General features: G+C 41.0%; 1 protein-coding gene across 1 annotated transcript; it reads left to right on the top strand.

Moving 5' to 3' along the window:
* Window positions 1-9,475: 9,475 nt before the first annotated feature.
* LOC138895987 (uncharacterized) lies at window positions 9,476-11,555 on the top strand. The gene is made up of 4 exons (XM_070180756.1): window positions 9,476-9,678; window positions 10,142-10,223; window positions 10,554-11,108; window positions 11,406-11,555. The coding sequence occupies exons 1-4, from the start codon at window positions 9,476-9,478 to the stop codon at window positions 11,553-11,555; spliced, it is 990 nt and encodes a 329-aa protein (XP_070036857.1).
* The last annotated feature ends 4,136 nt before the right edge of the window (window positions 11,556-15,691 follow it).

Genomic DNA, 15,691 nt, shown 5'->3' with positions numbered 1-15,691 from the left:
AGCTCTTCTCACAAACAGCGGTCCACCAGAATTTCGCTGCCTTATGCGTCAACTTTGTTAATGGATCAGCTATAGATGAGAAATTTTCCACAAACCTTTGGTAGTAACCTGCTAATCCCAAGAAGGTTCTCACTACGGTAGGAGTTGTGGGCCTTGGTAAATTCTTAACTGCTTCCATTTGACTACCAACTTTGATACCCTCACTTGATACTACATGCCCAATAAAAGCCACTGAGTTTAGCCAGAACTCGCACTTGGAAAACTTGGCGTACAACTTGTGATCTAGGAGCGTGTGTAGGACCTTTCGTAAATTCTCTACGTGCTCTGCTTCTGATCGAGAATACACCAAAATATCGTCTATGAACACGATCATGAAGATATCCAAAAATAGCCTAAACACTCGATTCATCAAATCCATAAAAGGCACTGGTGCGTTGGTTAGGCCAAAGGACATGACGAGAAATTCATAATGGCCATATCTAGTCCGAAAGGTCGTCTTTAGAATATCTTCTTCCTTGATTCTTAACTGATGATACCTAGATCTAAGATCAATCTTCGAAATTTCTTAGCGCCTTGCAATTGATCGAATAAATTGTTGATCCTCGAGAGATACTTGTTCTTATTGGTGACCTTACTCAGCTGTCGATAATCAATGCACATTCTCAACGAACCATCTTTCTATCGAACAAATAGTACTGGAGCTCCCCACGGGGAAGTACTGGGTCAAATAAAACCCTTATCTAAAAGATCTTTTAGTTGAGTTTTCAATTCCTTCAACTCGGTAGGAGCCATCCTATATGGAGGGAGGGATATCGGTTGTGTATCGGAGGCACATCGATGGCAAACTCGATTTCTCTCTCTGTAGGGATACCCTGGACCTCATCAGGAAACACGTCGGGAAATTCACTAACAACTAGAACTGATTGAAGGGTAGGAGGTTTTGCCTCTGCATCCTGCACTCGTACTAAATGATAAATACACCCCTTTGATATCATCTTTAGAGCAGTAAGGTAAGAAATAAACTTCCCTCTCGGCACTGCAACATCACCCTTCCATTCAATGACAAGTTATCCTGGAAAATTAAAGCGAACGAATTTCGTCCCACAATCCACATTAGCATATCATGAAGCCAACTAATCCTTACCCATAATGACATCAAATTCTATCATCTCTAATTCATTCAAATCGGCTAAGGTATGACGGTCATGAATCATCACATCACAACCTCGATATACCTGCGTAACTATCACGGACTCACCTACGGCTGTGGACACTTTGAATGACAGATGTAATAATTTAGGCTTTTTACCACAAGGTGGAAACTGGATCTATCATGGCATACATATTAATGGAGAATACGGATAGTATACCTATAATCACATCTAGTGATAACTCTAGGTTATCGTCCCCGACAATGCACAGATGCGGTTCTATTGACCACCCGAGTTAGTCCCTCCACCTCTACCTCTACCTCTTCCTACCAAAGGTTGCATGCTTTGCTCATGAGGGCGTGCTAATGATGACAAAGCTGTTGCAGATCCCGTTGGTGGAATCATATTACCCATATTTTGCATTGGACAAAAACGCATAATGTGACCGGTCTGACCACAAGAATAACATATGTCTAAACCCTAGCATCAAATGCCATAATAATTTCTACCACTTCGTCCACAATACGGCGCCAGGGGCCTCATCTTACTAGGGTCTCCACTATATTGTGAGATCTGGCCTCGGGGATTCTGACCCTGACCGGAAAGAGTAGTCTGATCACAATGCTGACCCTAGAACTGTGTTGTTGCATTAGCCACCAGATAAGATGGGCGCGGGGGAGATGGAGGTCTGATCTCACCTCGAGGCTCACCCATATCACCTGTAGATCGGGCTTTTTTATGATGTCCCCGATCATGCTCTCGAGCAGCTCGTTGTTGCCTCTTTCGATCCTCTAAGATCTGCTTATAGGCTTGAATGCGAGAAATGTCCATGTTCAGACTTAGAGAAGTAGTGGTACACTCGTTGATCAAATGTGGTCCCAAACCACCCACAAATGGATGTACTATATCACTCATCTAGGCCATAACCAAGGGAACATACTTGGACAAAGAGTTAAATTGCATGTTGTACTCCTAAACACTCATGTTACCGTGCTCCAAACGTAAGAATCTGTCTTGTTTAGCTCGGCAGAGCTCAATAGGTAAATACTGCTGCAAAAAGGCCTCAGAAAACTCCTTCTGGTGGAGCAAGAGGTCCCCTAAATTGCTCCCACATTTCATACTAAGTCACAACAGTATCCCACAATTTGTATGAGGCAAGCTCCACGGACTCCATATCAGTGGCATACATTACTCGTAAAGTCTGCTGCATCTGATCTAGAATATTTTGGGATCTTCATTTGGATTTTATCTGTTGAATACTGGGGATCCAAATTAATGAAATCTCGAACTGTCGTACTAACGTCTCTATTTCCGGTGGCAGGGGCCTGACGTTGGGCATGAGAAGCTACTAATCGATTCAACAACTGCACAACATTTCTCATATCTAGATCCTGTTCAGGGACAATCTGGGGAGGAATCGCAGGCACATTATCTTCTCTTTGTCGTTCTGGGGGTATTGGGGTTGTCCCCGAAACTTGAGTATAAGCCTTATCGTGGGGTCCGTGTTGACCCATATGGGCAGGTGGCACCTGGCTGGTACTTTCTCTTGCTTTTTCATTCAAACCCTGAATAACTGCCTGACGTCTCATGGTAGGCATTTCTATAGGCATAAGAAATATGGGGATAAGAAATGAATACTTATGACCCCGCTCTAGCGCACGATCTAGATAAAAAAAAAAAAGATATTCACCGTAGATATCTTGAAGCCTTATGTTTATAAGTATGGTGCACCACATACCCATAAACAAGACTCTACTAGATACGGCTTGCAAACTCCCTATGATAGATCTGCTATGATACAAAGTTTGTCACACCCCAACCTTGGGAGGTGCAATCGGCACATGACGCCTGAAGTCCCGTACGAACCGACGTACATACTTACATCTTTACAACATATAATCTGGGCAAATAAGGCCTCCAAATTAACATTCAAACTAATACAACTGACCTTAGCAATGATTCATTTACACATATACATCTGTTGCCATCAGAGTTACAACCAAGTTTTACACATACCCAAACACTAGTCTACAAGCCTTTAAGAGTACCAAAGAGAATATACATACACACAACTTGGTCGGGACAGGGCCCCACCGTACCCAAAATAAGTAGAACATAAACTTCGGTACCTTTTGACCTCTAAACAACTACTCCAAAGAAGTGGAGTGCAATGACCAACAGCTGGAATAAACACCCTACTGGGGAGGGATGTCACCGGGTCTATCTATACATGTGGGCAAGAACACAGTGCCCAAAACAAAGAGCGTCAGTACGAAAGATGTACAGAGTATGTAATATAGATAATATATGTAAACAAAAGGTATAACATAAGAGATAGAAATGCACAAGTTTTAACCCGAATACCATAGACAAGCCACCAGGGGCATACACTACTATAACCATGAATCATGAGTGTATGCAAGCTTTAGTAAAACCAAGCCACTCATTGGGACCATTATTTAATTATCTTTGGCGCATATCACATTACTCCATACCTGGCCTAATAGAGGACTCGGTCATACCTGGCCTCAGGAGGTCTTCGCCGTACCTGATCTCAGTAGAACTCGCCATAACTAGCCTCGAGAGGGCTTGGTAACATCACACATCATCATACTTGGCCACACAAGGGCTCAGTAATTACTTGTATTATGTCTTATCATACCTAACTGATCAATGGTTGCACAACAGGTGTTGTACCCGGACGACTATAGCGCGGCTCGGTAAAGTAAAATAGATACATATATATAAGTGGCATGCAAAGTCAATTTCAAGAGACTAAGATTAAACTTCGGATGAAGCGTATTTTTTCGACTTCGGGACATTATCTGGAAATACTACAGTCCTGATAGAAATGTTACCGTTAAGAGTGTATGAGAACAGGAACAATGTTACTAAGAAGGGCTTAAAACAACCAATCTTACAACACAAAAATCTTTTAGGGAGAGAGATACTTACACTGAATCATGCTAGGAAAGAAAGTTATCGTACATACCTTATTGACGTACTAGCTACGCTTCTATGGTGGTTAACCCTGCCTCCAGTGAATCTCTAGATTCAATACAATAAGATAATAGATATTATAATGACGATTCCAAGCTTCTTCACGCTATATCTTACGAGGCTCACCTCTGATCTTGGTCGTCGATTGTTTTGGTGGTTCTAAAGAGGGTTTAAAGCAATTTGGGTGAGTTAAAGTGAGTGACACTTCTTAAATAAAAGAGAAAGAGCTACACTGCCTTTTTATACTATAGAAAGTCTAGTAAATTCCATCGCCTCCATATGTAAAACGGGTCGCCCCACCCCAGGTACAACGCCTGGTGGGATAGTTGGCGCATGCCTAATGAAAACGCATAATTTTCTTGACCTCTATGTGTCGCCAGCCGATTGGACGGGCTAAAAACCAAACTTATTAATCCTTTACTTTATGTGTAAGGAAAAGTGTGGGGTGTAACAACCTAGGCCACCATTCACTGTGATGGTAGCTCCATCATCAGCTTACAAATCCAATGTTGTTCCATGGGACTATATGGCTGAAGCAAGGAGAAAAGGAAAATCCAAGGCAGAAGAAGCGGGCACCACTCAAGGATGACTAGAACAGGAAGAGTGTTTACACCGGAGAATCTTGCCCAAGAAGGGTCAAATAAGGAAACTCCACTGAAACCACCTGTTGTGGAAATAGGTACTGCTGATTTGTGGAGGAAAGTACAAGCTAGGGAATATTCTGTTACCACTTGTACAAACCCATTCCCAGATATCCATCTTATCACTGTTACAGAATTAATACGCACACAAAAATGCCTTGATGAAGGTGTTGAGTTATGCTTATGTGCCCGCCGGCATCACTATTGGAGAAATGGCAAACATAGTGGGACAAATATTGAAAACACACAAGATCACTTTTCATGAAGATGAGTTGCTACCGGAAGGTTTAAGTCACTACTGGGCACTGCATATTACTATGCAATATGAAAACAAGTTCATTGCTCGGGTCTTGATTGATGGTGGTTCGAGTCTGAATATATGTCCTCTGACCACTTTGATGAGGCTGGGTATATGTATTCATGAAATACGCCTGGGGAGAATGAACGTGAAAGAATTTGACGGATCATAGAGAGCTACCATTAGAGAGATAGATTTGAGTTTGAAGATAGATCTGACTGTGTTTGGTGTTGAGTTCTAGGTACTTGCCATCTCTACCACTTACAACTTTATGTTGGAACGACCATGGATACACATGGTTAGGGCAGTTGCTTCTACTCTACATCAGGCTCTGAAATTCAAGTGGAATAATTAGGAGGTGGTCGTTCATGGATATAGCAACAGTCCTATTTTTACCAACCAAACTGTGTCAGCAGTTGAAGGAAAGAGGAATCTAGGAGGAGAGACATTCCAGTGCATTGAAAAGGTGAACACAATCAAGAAAGGACGATGGTGGAGTGACAAAGTATTGAGCATGTTGTTATGATTGGGATACGATCCAGGCCGAGGTCTAGGCCCTAAGCTTTAGGGGATAACAGAACCAATGCGGCCACGAACTTAGGGCATCACTTTCGCTCTCAGGTATGAATACACAATGCAAGAGTATCAGGATTGTCCATGACCATGGAAGATTTCTACTACTAATTGCCTAAACCCATAGTACCAGACATTCCGCAAGGTCGACTTGATTTGGGGTTCTGAAGAAGATGAGATTCTACTTGGCATGAGAAATCTGTTTTTGGCCGAGGAAGACATAGATTGCAATGTGATTTTGGGATAGGGGGAGGAGGATCCACCATCCATATGGCGGGAGATGGAGCTGTTCTAGAGAACTGGACTGTTACATCATCTCGGGCTCGTCGAGCACCTGGGTAGCTTTGACAGACTAGCATGATTTTTGAAATTGTTTTTTGGCATTTAAGACATTCGGTATTTTGTTTTGAAATAAATACTCGAGACATCGAGTCAGGTTTGCTTTGACATTTTTAAGTTTTAAATTAATGCATTATTTCTCTTCATTTATTTATGTTATTATCTTTCCATTCTTTTTAGCATAATTATTTCTTATCCTGTTAAATCTACAATTACGACATGTAATGAGACAACGCATCACGATGAGTGTGATTCGGAGGAATGGAAGAATGATGTAATACCCGAGGAAATCGTCCGGGAAGTAGAGGATTTTGAGAACAAACCCAATTCGAATTTAGAGGAAACTGAGACGGTTAATTTGGGAGATTCCGAAATAGTAAAAGAGAGCCGCATTAATATCCACCTATAATCATCTGAAAAAGAAGAGTACATCATATTTTTTAGAGAATATGAGGAACATCTTTGCCTAGTCCTACGACAACATGACAAGGCTGAGCACATCCATAGTATCCCTATAAGCTTCCTACCAACCCAATATGTCCACCGATGAAGCAAAAACTCAGGAAATTGAAGCCAGACATGAAGTGAAAATAAAAGAGGTCACCAAATAGATCAACGCTAAGGTCCTTCGAGTGGTCGAGTATCCAACCTGGTTAGCCAATATCGCACCCGTACCAAAGAAAGATGGGAAGGTCAGGGTATGTGTCGACGATAGAGATGATTTTCCATTACCAAACATACATATCTTGATCTATAATTGCACCAAGCATGGACTCCAATCCTTTGTTGATTGCTTCGGGGGATATCACAAGATCTGGATGGTTGAAGAAGACGCAGAGAAAACATCCTTCATCACCCCAAGGGGAGGTGTATTGCTAGAAAATGATATGGTTTGGTTTAAATAACACTGAAGCTACTTACATGTTGGCCATGACTACCCTTTTCATGATATGATACATAAGGAGATCAAGGTTTATATAGATGACATCATTATGAAATCCAAGAGGAGCCTAGATCACATAGCAGATTTGAGAAAGTTCTTCGACTGCCTGCGAAGATACAGCTTGAAGCAGAACCCCGCAAAATGCGCCTTCAAAATCCCAACCGGAAAGCTACTAGGTTTCATTGCCAGCCTCTGAGGGATCGAGCTAGACCCGTAAAAGATCAAGGCCATACAAGATCTGCCACCGCCAAAGAACAAGAAGTATGTGATGAATTTCTTGGGCCATCTGAATTACATCAGTCGTTCATAGCACAGTCGACGGTAATATGTGAACCAATCTTCAAGATGTTGAGGAAGGATGTTGCAAAAAGCTGGACAGAGGAACTTCAAAAGGCTTTCGATAAAGTCAAGAAGTATTTGTCTAAATCTCCTGTGTTGGACCCACCAGAACCCGGGAGACCTCTACTATTGTACTTTTCCATATTGGACGGAGCATTTCGATGCGTCTTGGGATAACATGATGTGACTGGAAGGAAAGAGAAAGCCATATATTATTAGAGTAAGAATTTCACACCCTATGAAGCTTGGTATTCTCTATTAGAGCATACCTGCTTTGCCGTGACATGGATAGCCTAGAAGTTGAGGCAGTATTTATATGCATACACCACATACCTCATATCAAGAATGGACCCCTTAAAGTATATGTTTTAGAAAGCTATGCCTGCTGGGAAGTTGGCAAAGTGGCAAATATTGCTAAGTGAGTTTGACATCGTCTATGTGACTCATAAGGCAGTCAAGGGGCAAACATTGGCAGAGAACCTTGTGGATGGAGAATACGAACTACTGAAGACGTATTTTCTTGACGAGGAGGTATCTTTCATAAGGGAAGAAATCGTTAATGTTTGGGGAATGTTCTTCGACAGAGCCGCAAACTTCAAGGGAGTAGGCATCGGAGCTATACTAGTATCGGAAAACGGCAACATTATCCGGTATCTGCCAAGCTCAGGTTCCCATGTATGAATAATATGGCAGGACATAAGTCTTGCATTATGGGACTTAGGTTTTCCATTGACATGAACATCCATGAATTATTGGTAATCGGAGATTCAGACTTGTTGATACATCAGGTACTCAGAGAGTGGGTCACCAAGAATACCAAGATACTACCATACTTGCACTGTGTGCATGGATTGATCAAGAGATGTGCAACGATAGAATTCAAGCATGTTCCCTGATTCATAATGAGTTCATAGACACATTGTCCACCTTGTCCTCCAGGATACAACATCCAGATAAGAATTATATTGACCCCATACCAATAGAGATTCGCAAGTATCTGGAAAAGGAAAAATACCCGGAAAGTACTATACATACTCAAAAGCACACATTACGAAGGTTAGATAATCATTTCTTTTGAATTGGAGGAATTTTTTACAGAAGAACTCTGATCTAGGATTTCTAAGATGTGTCAATGTCAAGGAAGCATCCAGACTGCTCGAAGAAATACATGCCGGGATGTGTGGACCCTATATGAACAGGCTCATTTTAGCCAAGAAGATATTAAGGGTAGGATACTTCTGGATGACAATGGAGACTGACAATATCAAGTATGTACAAATATTTCACCAGTGTCAGGTACATGCTGACAAAAGATAGGTTCCACCCAATGAACTCAATGTGAAGAGCTCGCCTTGGCCTTTTGCTACTTGGGGCATGGATGTCATTGGCCCGATCGAGCTTGCCGCCTCCAACAGACACAGATTTATCTTGGTAGCCATTGATTACTTCAACAAATGGGTCAAAGTTGCCTCCTACAAAGCCATCGCAAAGAAGGTCATAGCGGATTTTGTTCGAGACCATATTGTCTGCCGATTCGGGGTGCCCAAGTCAATTACTACTTATAATGCCACCAATCTCAATAGGGATATGATGCAAGCCATGTGCAAAACATTCAAGATCAAGCACCGTAATTCCACTGCATACAGACCGCAGATGAATGGAGCTGTGGAAGCCGCCAATAAGAATATCAAGAAAATACTAAGGAAGATGGTGGACAACTACAAACAGTGGCATGAGAAGTTATCTGCTTTGCTTGGATACCACACTAAAGTTTGAACATCAACTAGGGAGACTCCCTATCTATTGGTTTACTGTACTGAAGTTATTATACCTGCCGAGGTTGAAATTCCTTCCCTACGGATCATACAAGAAGCTGAGCTTAGTGATGCAGAATAGGTACAGAGTCGATATGATCAATTGGCTCTCATCGATAGAAACAGGATGAATGTGGTGTGTCACAACCAACTTTACTAGAACAGAATGGCAAGGGATTTCAATAATATGGTTAGACCAAGACAATTCACACCGGGGCAACTGGTTCTGAAGTGAATCTTCCCACATCAGGATGAGGCAAAGGGTAAATTCTCACATAACTAGCAAGGTCCTTACATGGTTCATCGAGTGCTGACATGAGGAGAACACATACTAGCAGAAATGGATGGGGAGATATGGCCAAAACCTATCGATTCAAATGTCGTCAAAAGATATTATGTCTAAGATTGTACTCGCGCCTTCTAAAGTTACAATCAAGAATAAGTACCCACTACCAAGAATAGATAACTTGTTTGATCAATTGCAGGGTGCTAAGTATTTCTCCAAGATTGAACTAAGATCGGGATATCACCAATTGAAGATCAGGGAGAAAGACATTCCTAAAACAGCTTTCCAGACCCGGTATGGGCACTTTGAATTTTTGGTGATGTCTTTTGGGCTAACGAATGACCCAAAAGATTTCATGGATCTTATGAACCGAGTCTTCAAGCCTTACCTCAACTCTTTTGCGATAGTGTTCATTGACGACATTCTTGTATATTCGCAAAGTCAAGAAGACCATGCTGACCATCTCAAGGCAGTTATATAGACTCTGTATCAGCACAAGTTGCATGCAAAGTTTTCAAAGTGTGAATTTTGGCTTGAATCTGTCACATTCTTGGGTCATTTTGTCTCCGTGAAGGAATCAAGGTTGATCCTCAGAAGATCGCAGTTGTAAAGAATTGGCCTAGACCTACAACTCCAACAGAGATTTGTAGTTTCTTGGGCTTAGCTGGGTGTTACGGGAGGTTTGTGGATGACGTCTCTACTATTGCATCTATATTGACTAAACTAATGTAGAAGGCGGTTATGTTCCATTGGTCAGATGCTTTCCAAAAGAGCTTCCAAGAGTTGAAGACAAGATTGACTACGACACCGGTGTTGACCTTACTGGAGGGTACATATGGGTTTGTGGTATATTGTGATGCTTCAAGAATCGGACTAGGGTGTGTACAAATGTAACATGGAAAGGTGATTGCTTATGCTTCTAGGTAACTCAAGAATCATAAGAAGAACTATCCAACACATAACTTAGAGATTACGGTGGTGGTATTTGCACTTACGATTTGGAGTCATTTTTTGTATGAGGTCCATGTGGATATATTCACGGACCATAAAACCCTTCAATATATTTTCAAAAAGAAGGAATTGAATCTGAGGCAGAGAAGATGGCTTGAGTTACTCAAGGACTACGACATTGATATCCTATATCATCCTATAGTTTGGCTCACTTGGAGGCACTTCAAAGGCCGTTGGCCAAGGAAGTTCACCAATTGGCTAGTTTGGGAGTTCGTCTTGCAGACTCTAGCGAAGGAGGGGTGATTATGAAAAATTGGGCTGAATCATTGCTTGTAGTAGAAGTCAAGGAGAAGCAATATGACGATCCGTTGTTGGTGCAGTTGAATGAGGGGATTCATAAACATAAGACCATGTCTTTTTCTCTTGGCATGGAAGATGGTACACTAAGGTACCAAGGGCGATTATGTGTTCCAAATATAGATGGTCTCCGGGAAAGAATCATGACCAAGGCTCATAATTTCAGGTATTTTGTGCACCCAGATTCTACAAAGATGTACCATGATATTAAGAAAGTTTATTGGTGGAATGATATAAAGAGGATTGTAGCAGACTTTGTCACAAGATGTCCAAATTGTCAACAAGTGAAGGGCGAACACCAAAAGCCTGATGGGTTGGCACAGAACATAGAAGTTCCAATGTGGAAGTGGGAGATGGTCAATATGGACTTTGTGGTGGGACTACCTTGCCCGCCTTGCAAGTTCGACTCGATTTGGGTAATTGTGGACCGACTCATGAAATCAGCACACTTCTTACCTATTAAGGCTACCGACACAGCAAAATAGTATGCTCAGTTGTATATCAAGGAAATAGTCAGGTTGCATGGCACTCCAGTTTCTATCATCTCTGATCGGGGGGCACAGTTCACGGCAAATATTTGGAAGAATTTTCAGCAAGGTTTGGGCACTTAGGTGAATCTTAGTATAGCCTTTCATCCATAGACAGACGGGCAAGCAATGCGGACTATTCAGACGCTTGAGGATATGTTGCGTGCTTGTGTTCTTGACTTTAAGGGTAACTGGGATGATCATTTGCCACTCATAGAATTTGCCTACAATAACAGTTATCATGCTAGCATTAAAGTGGTACCATTCGAGCTCTATATGGTAGGAGATGTAGATCTACCATTGGGTTGTTCGAGATTGGGGAAGAAGAGTTTATAGGGCCATACCTCGTGCATCATGCTATGGAGAAGTTTAATATCATTAAGGAACGGTTGAAAACTGCTCAGAGTGGTCAGAAGTCCCATTCGGATGTGTGTCGCGGGGATTTGGAGTTCAAAGAGGAAGATTGGGTATTCTTGAAGGTTTCCCCCATGAAGGGTATAATGCGATTTGGGAAAAAAGGGAGATTGAGTCCCAGGTATATCGGGTCGTATAGAATCATTCACAGAATTGGTTAGGTGGATTATAGGCTCGATCTACCACCAAAGATGTTGTTATTACACCCAGAGTTTCATGTATCTATGTTGAAGAAGGTAGTTTGGAGACCCGACACTCATTTTTCCGGTAGAGACTATTGAGGTTAATGAAATATTGACTTATTAGGAGATTCCGATCGCCATTCTTGATAGGCAGGTTCAAAAGCTGAGGAATAAAGAGAGGGCCTCAGTAAAAGTGTTATGGCGGAACCAACATGTGGGAGAGACCACTTGGGAGGCCGAGGAAGATATAAAGAAGAGATACCCCCATTTGTTTGTATGACTATGTAGCTGTGTTTTGAAAGAAGGATAATAGCTTACTTTCTATAAATTATGTTCAACTTGTACAGTTTATGTTAAAGATGCCCTTTTTTGGTAATATAATGTTTACGACTTTATGGTCGATGTTGTTTTCATATTGTGATACATCATTGAGTTATGGTTACATTGTTAGGACTGGTTTCTAAGATTCTCTAACAGGTGGATAGGCCCAATTACAGGGGAAACTCTGCCAAAAGTTTTGAAAATTTTGGGAGTTAGCCAAAACTTGGGGGCTTGAGATGTGAGGAAGAAGAGATGAGTTATGTTGGGTGTTTTAAGCGGACTCTACTCATTCGAGGACGAATGATCCTAAGCGGAGGAGGATGTAAGGCCCCTTAAAACTTTACCTAGAACATAGGATTTCGTGGTGCCGAGGTAGGCTAAGGTGTTTGAGGGTTGTACTCTCCGCGGTACGGACTTTTTGAGTTGTGCAATTCATTGGGGAGTTGGAAAAATAATTTTTGCAGAATCTGTAATGTATTTTGGGAATTATAAATGAAGTAACTAATGGTAATGAAATTGGTGTTGTTCATGAAATCCTCTCATTGTCTAACGAATGGCATGCATCTTCACTTTATTCATGAATAAGGTCGGGTAGAAGGCATCAAGTAGGCTTGCTTGACTGGGATATCTCGGTTGAGCACCGGTCGCAGGACGTGACAATTGCATAAGGCTAAGCATTGCCTTCCTCTACACAGGGCTAAACACTGCCCTCACTACCTGCATAGGGCTCAGCATTACCCTCCATACATGCAGGAGGCTAAGCTCTACCTCCATCATTGCATAAGGCTAAGCATTGCCTTCCTTTGCGTTGGGCTAAGCACTGCCCTCATCATATGCATAGGTCTAAGCACTGCCCTTATTACTTGCATGAGGCTAAGATCTCCCTCCATCATTGCATATGGCTAAGCATTTCCCTCCATTGCATAGGGCTAAGCACTACCCTCGTCACCTGCATACGGCTAAGCACTTTCCTCCATACTTGCATAAGGCTAAGATCTGCCTCTATCATTGCATAAGGCTAAGCATTGCCTTTCTCTGTATAGGGCCAAGCACTGCTCTCCATACTTGCATGAGGCTAAACTCTGCCTCCATCATTGCGTAAGGCTAAGCATTGCCTTTCTCTGCATAGGGCAAAGCACTGCCCTCATCATTTGCATAGGGCTAAGCATTGCCCCCATACTCGCACAAGGCTAAGAACCGCCTTCCTCTATTCCGACATAAGGCTAAACCCTAACTTTGTCATCTGCATATGAATAAGCACTACATATCTTCTTCGTCAAAAGTCAAGTATCGCCACATCCTTGCATTTCATATGTTGAAATATCGCCACATTATCCTAAGGCACCATTTTCATGGCTCAAGGACACCATTTCATGGTCTAAGGGTCTGAATTTACACATCATTACTCAAATGCGTCATAGTCCAAAGTCATCATCCTCATGGCCCGAGGGCACCATTCCATGGCCTATGAATCCCTTATCATATGCTTCATGGCCCATGATATCATGGTCTAAGGACATCATTCTCATAGTCCAAAAACATCTTACATGGTCGGAAGGGAATTTGCATCATGTTTAAATTCTCGCACTCGCGACAATGATAGTATGATTGTTATGTATGTGTATGTTTTCTGTACTCACTGTATTTTAAGATTTTCAGGTAACTCGGAAGGTAACCGTTCTTCAAACGGGAGCAATTCTCGCTCTGGTTTCTGTTCAAACGTTCATATTCCTTTGGTATCTCCAAGTAACCGCCAACCAATAGTCGAGCATTTCCTTTCTGTAACCGCTCCCAATTACATCACCTCACGCATCCATAACAATCGATTCCGCATTTATTCTTATCAATACTCTCCATATATTATATCAACCATTCACGACACCATCCTATCCAAAGAAAATCATTCTTTAAAGCATGTGGTCTTTCTACAATCACTCCATATGCCTAATTCATCTTTGGATACAGAATTACACATGGCCTAATTTTCGTAAAACCAGTGATATGTAGGCAACTCAAGAACTAGGATTCGGCCCCCATATTTTGAACATCTCATATCCCGTTCACATCTATTCGAACAAAATTGATTATCAACTCAATTTTGTTACACGAAAATTCTTTCATCATTCTCGTGTAAAGAGGGGCAGCTGTTGATACTCAATTTTGCCCTCATGACTTTCACTTAGCCTTTGTGGGTTAGTATGTATTATAATATATTTTTATATATTTTTAAGTAATATTTATAGGATATTATTATGCATTATTACTCCATGAAGTGTTTTGAATATTAATTTATTATATTCATGGCATTTTTCTTAAGTTATTATTATGGAGGTATTATACAAATAATGTTATTCATATTATAGCATTTTTTTATTATCTCCAACATTTTTAATTGATAAATATTTATTTATTATTTTTCTTAAAATTATTTATGAGTGATCAGTTTTCCAAACTAGTTGTTTTTATTTTTAGCATTTATATACATATGTTATGATATTTTACATCATCTCATGCAATTGTATTTGCATTTTTATACCAATTACATATTATTGCGACAATAGCCTATATTTTAAATAATTATATTTGTTATACTATTTATGTCAAAATAATAATTTTATATTTTTAAAATCATAACGTACTATTTTAAACTCCTTAATTTCATAAATGGCATTTTGATACACTTATTAGCTATCTTATAATTTATTTTTTTGATTAATTATATATATTGCAAATTCCAGCCCACATAAGCTGAAATTCGAACCAAAAGAGGTCCAAAATCTATAAGCCCAACACTTTGAGACCAACTTCGCCCTTAGAATCCTAGCAGCTGATCTTAAGAGATAAACGGCCCACAACGACCCCCTTTCTTGCCTTATATCCCATGAACCCCGAACCCTATTCCATTTTACACCCGCTGTCGCCCGAAGACGCTCTCGCCTCTCTCAAACTACCCCCTAGCCACCTCAATCCCGAAATCTTCTCTGAATCCAGCCATACCATGGAACCTTTTCATGATTTGTTTGCCTTATTTGTGTTATCTCGTCATTACTCACACGTTCATGGCATTGCTTAGTACTTGCTCGATTTGGTAGATACTATATTTCAAAATCGGGCCTGACCAACTTCAATCTTTGAGATTCAGACGATACTTCATCTATATATATGTGAAGAGAGACGATTCTTGCACTCACAGGCCGATTTATAATCTTGGAACCCTGGCTAGGGTTTGAAAGTCGATTTCTTTCCTTTATAGATTATTTCACTAATTGCATGAATTTTTTTTTTCCTTGTTTGTGTGTGATTGATTTCTTTCCTTGTTTGTTCGCCTAATCGAACACTATATAAACCCCCTTCCCTGATTTCCCTAAAGAGACTTTAGTCACTACTCTCTCTCATTCGCACTTGTTCTATTTTGTTCTGGTTCACTAAAAACTATTGTGCTTGATTTGTTCTTCGCCGGCTGAAAGACAAGGCCACCGTGGTATTGCTCAGTAACCTCCTCCGGCACAAGCGCTGCTTGGAGCCCTTGAGGTTTATGTGAACTCTGAAGTGCCG

The sequence above is a fragment of the Nicotiana tomentosiformis genome, chromosome 7 (genome assembly GCF_000390325.3).
Source record: "Nicotiana tomentosiformis chromosome 7, ASM39032v3, whole genome shotgun sequence".
Lineage (NCBI taxonomy): Eukaryota > Viridiplantae > Streptophyta > Magnoliopsida > Solanales > Solanaceae > Nicotiana > Nicotiana tomentosiformis.
Note: the sequence above shows the minus strand (reverse complement) of the source record. Positions and strands in the feature narration are given on the sequence as shown.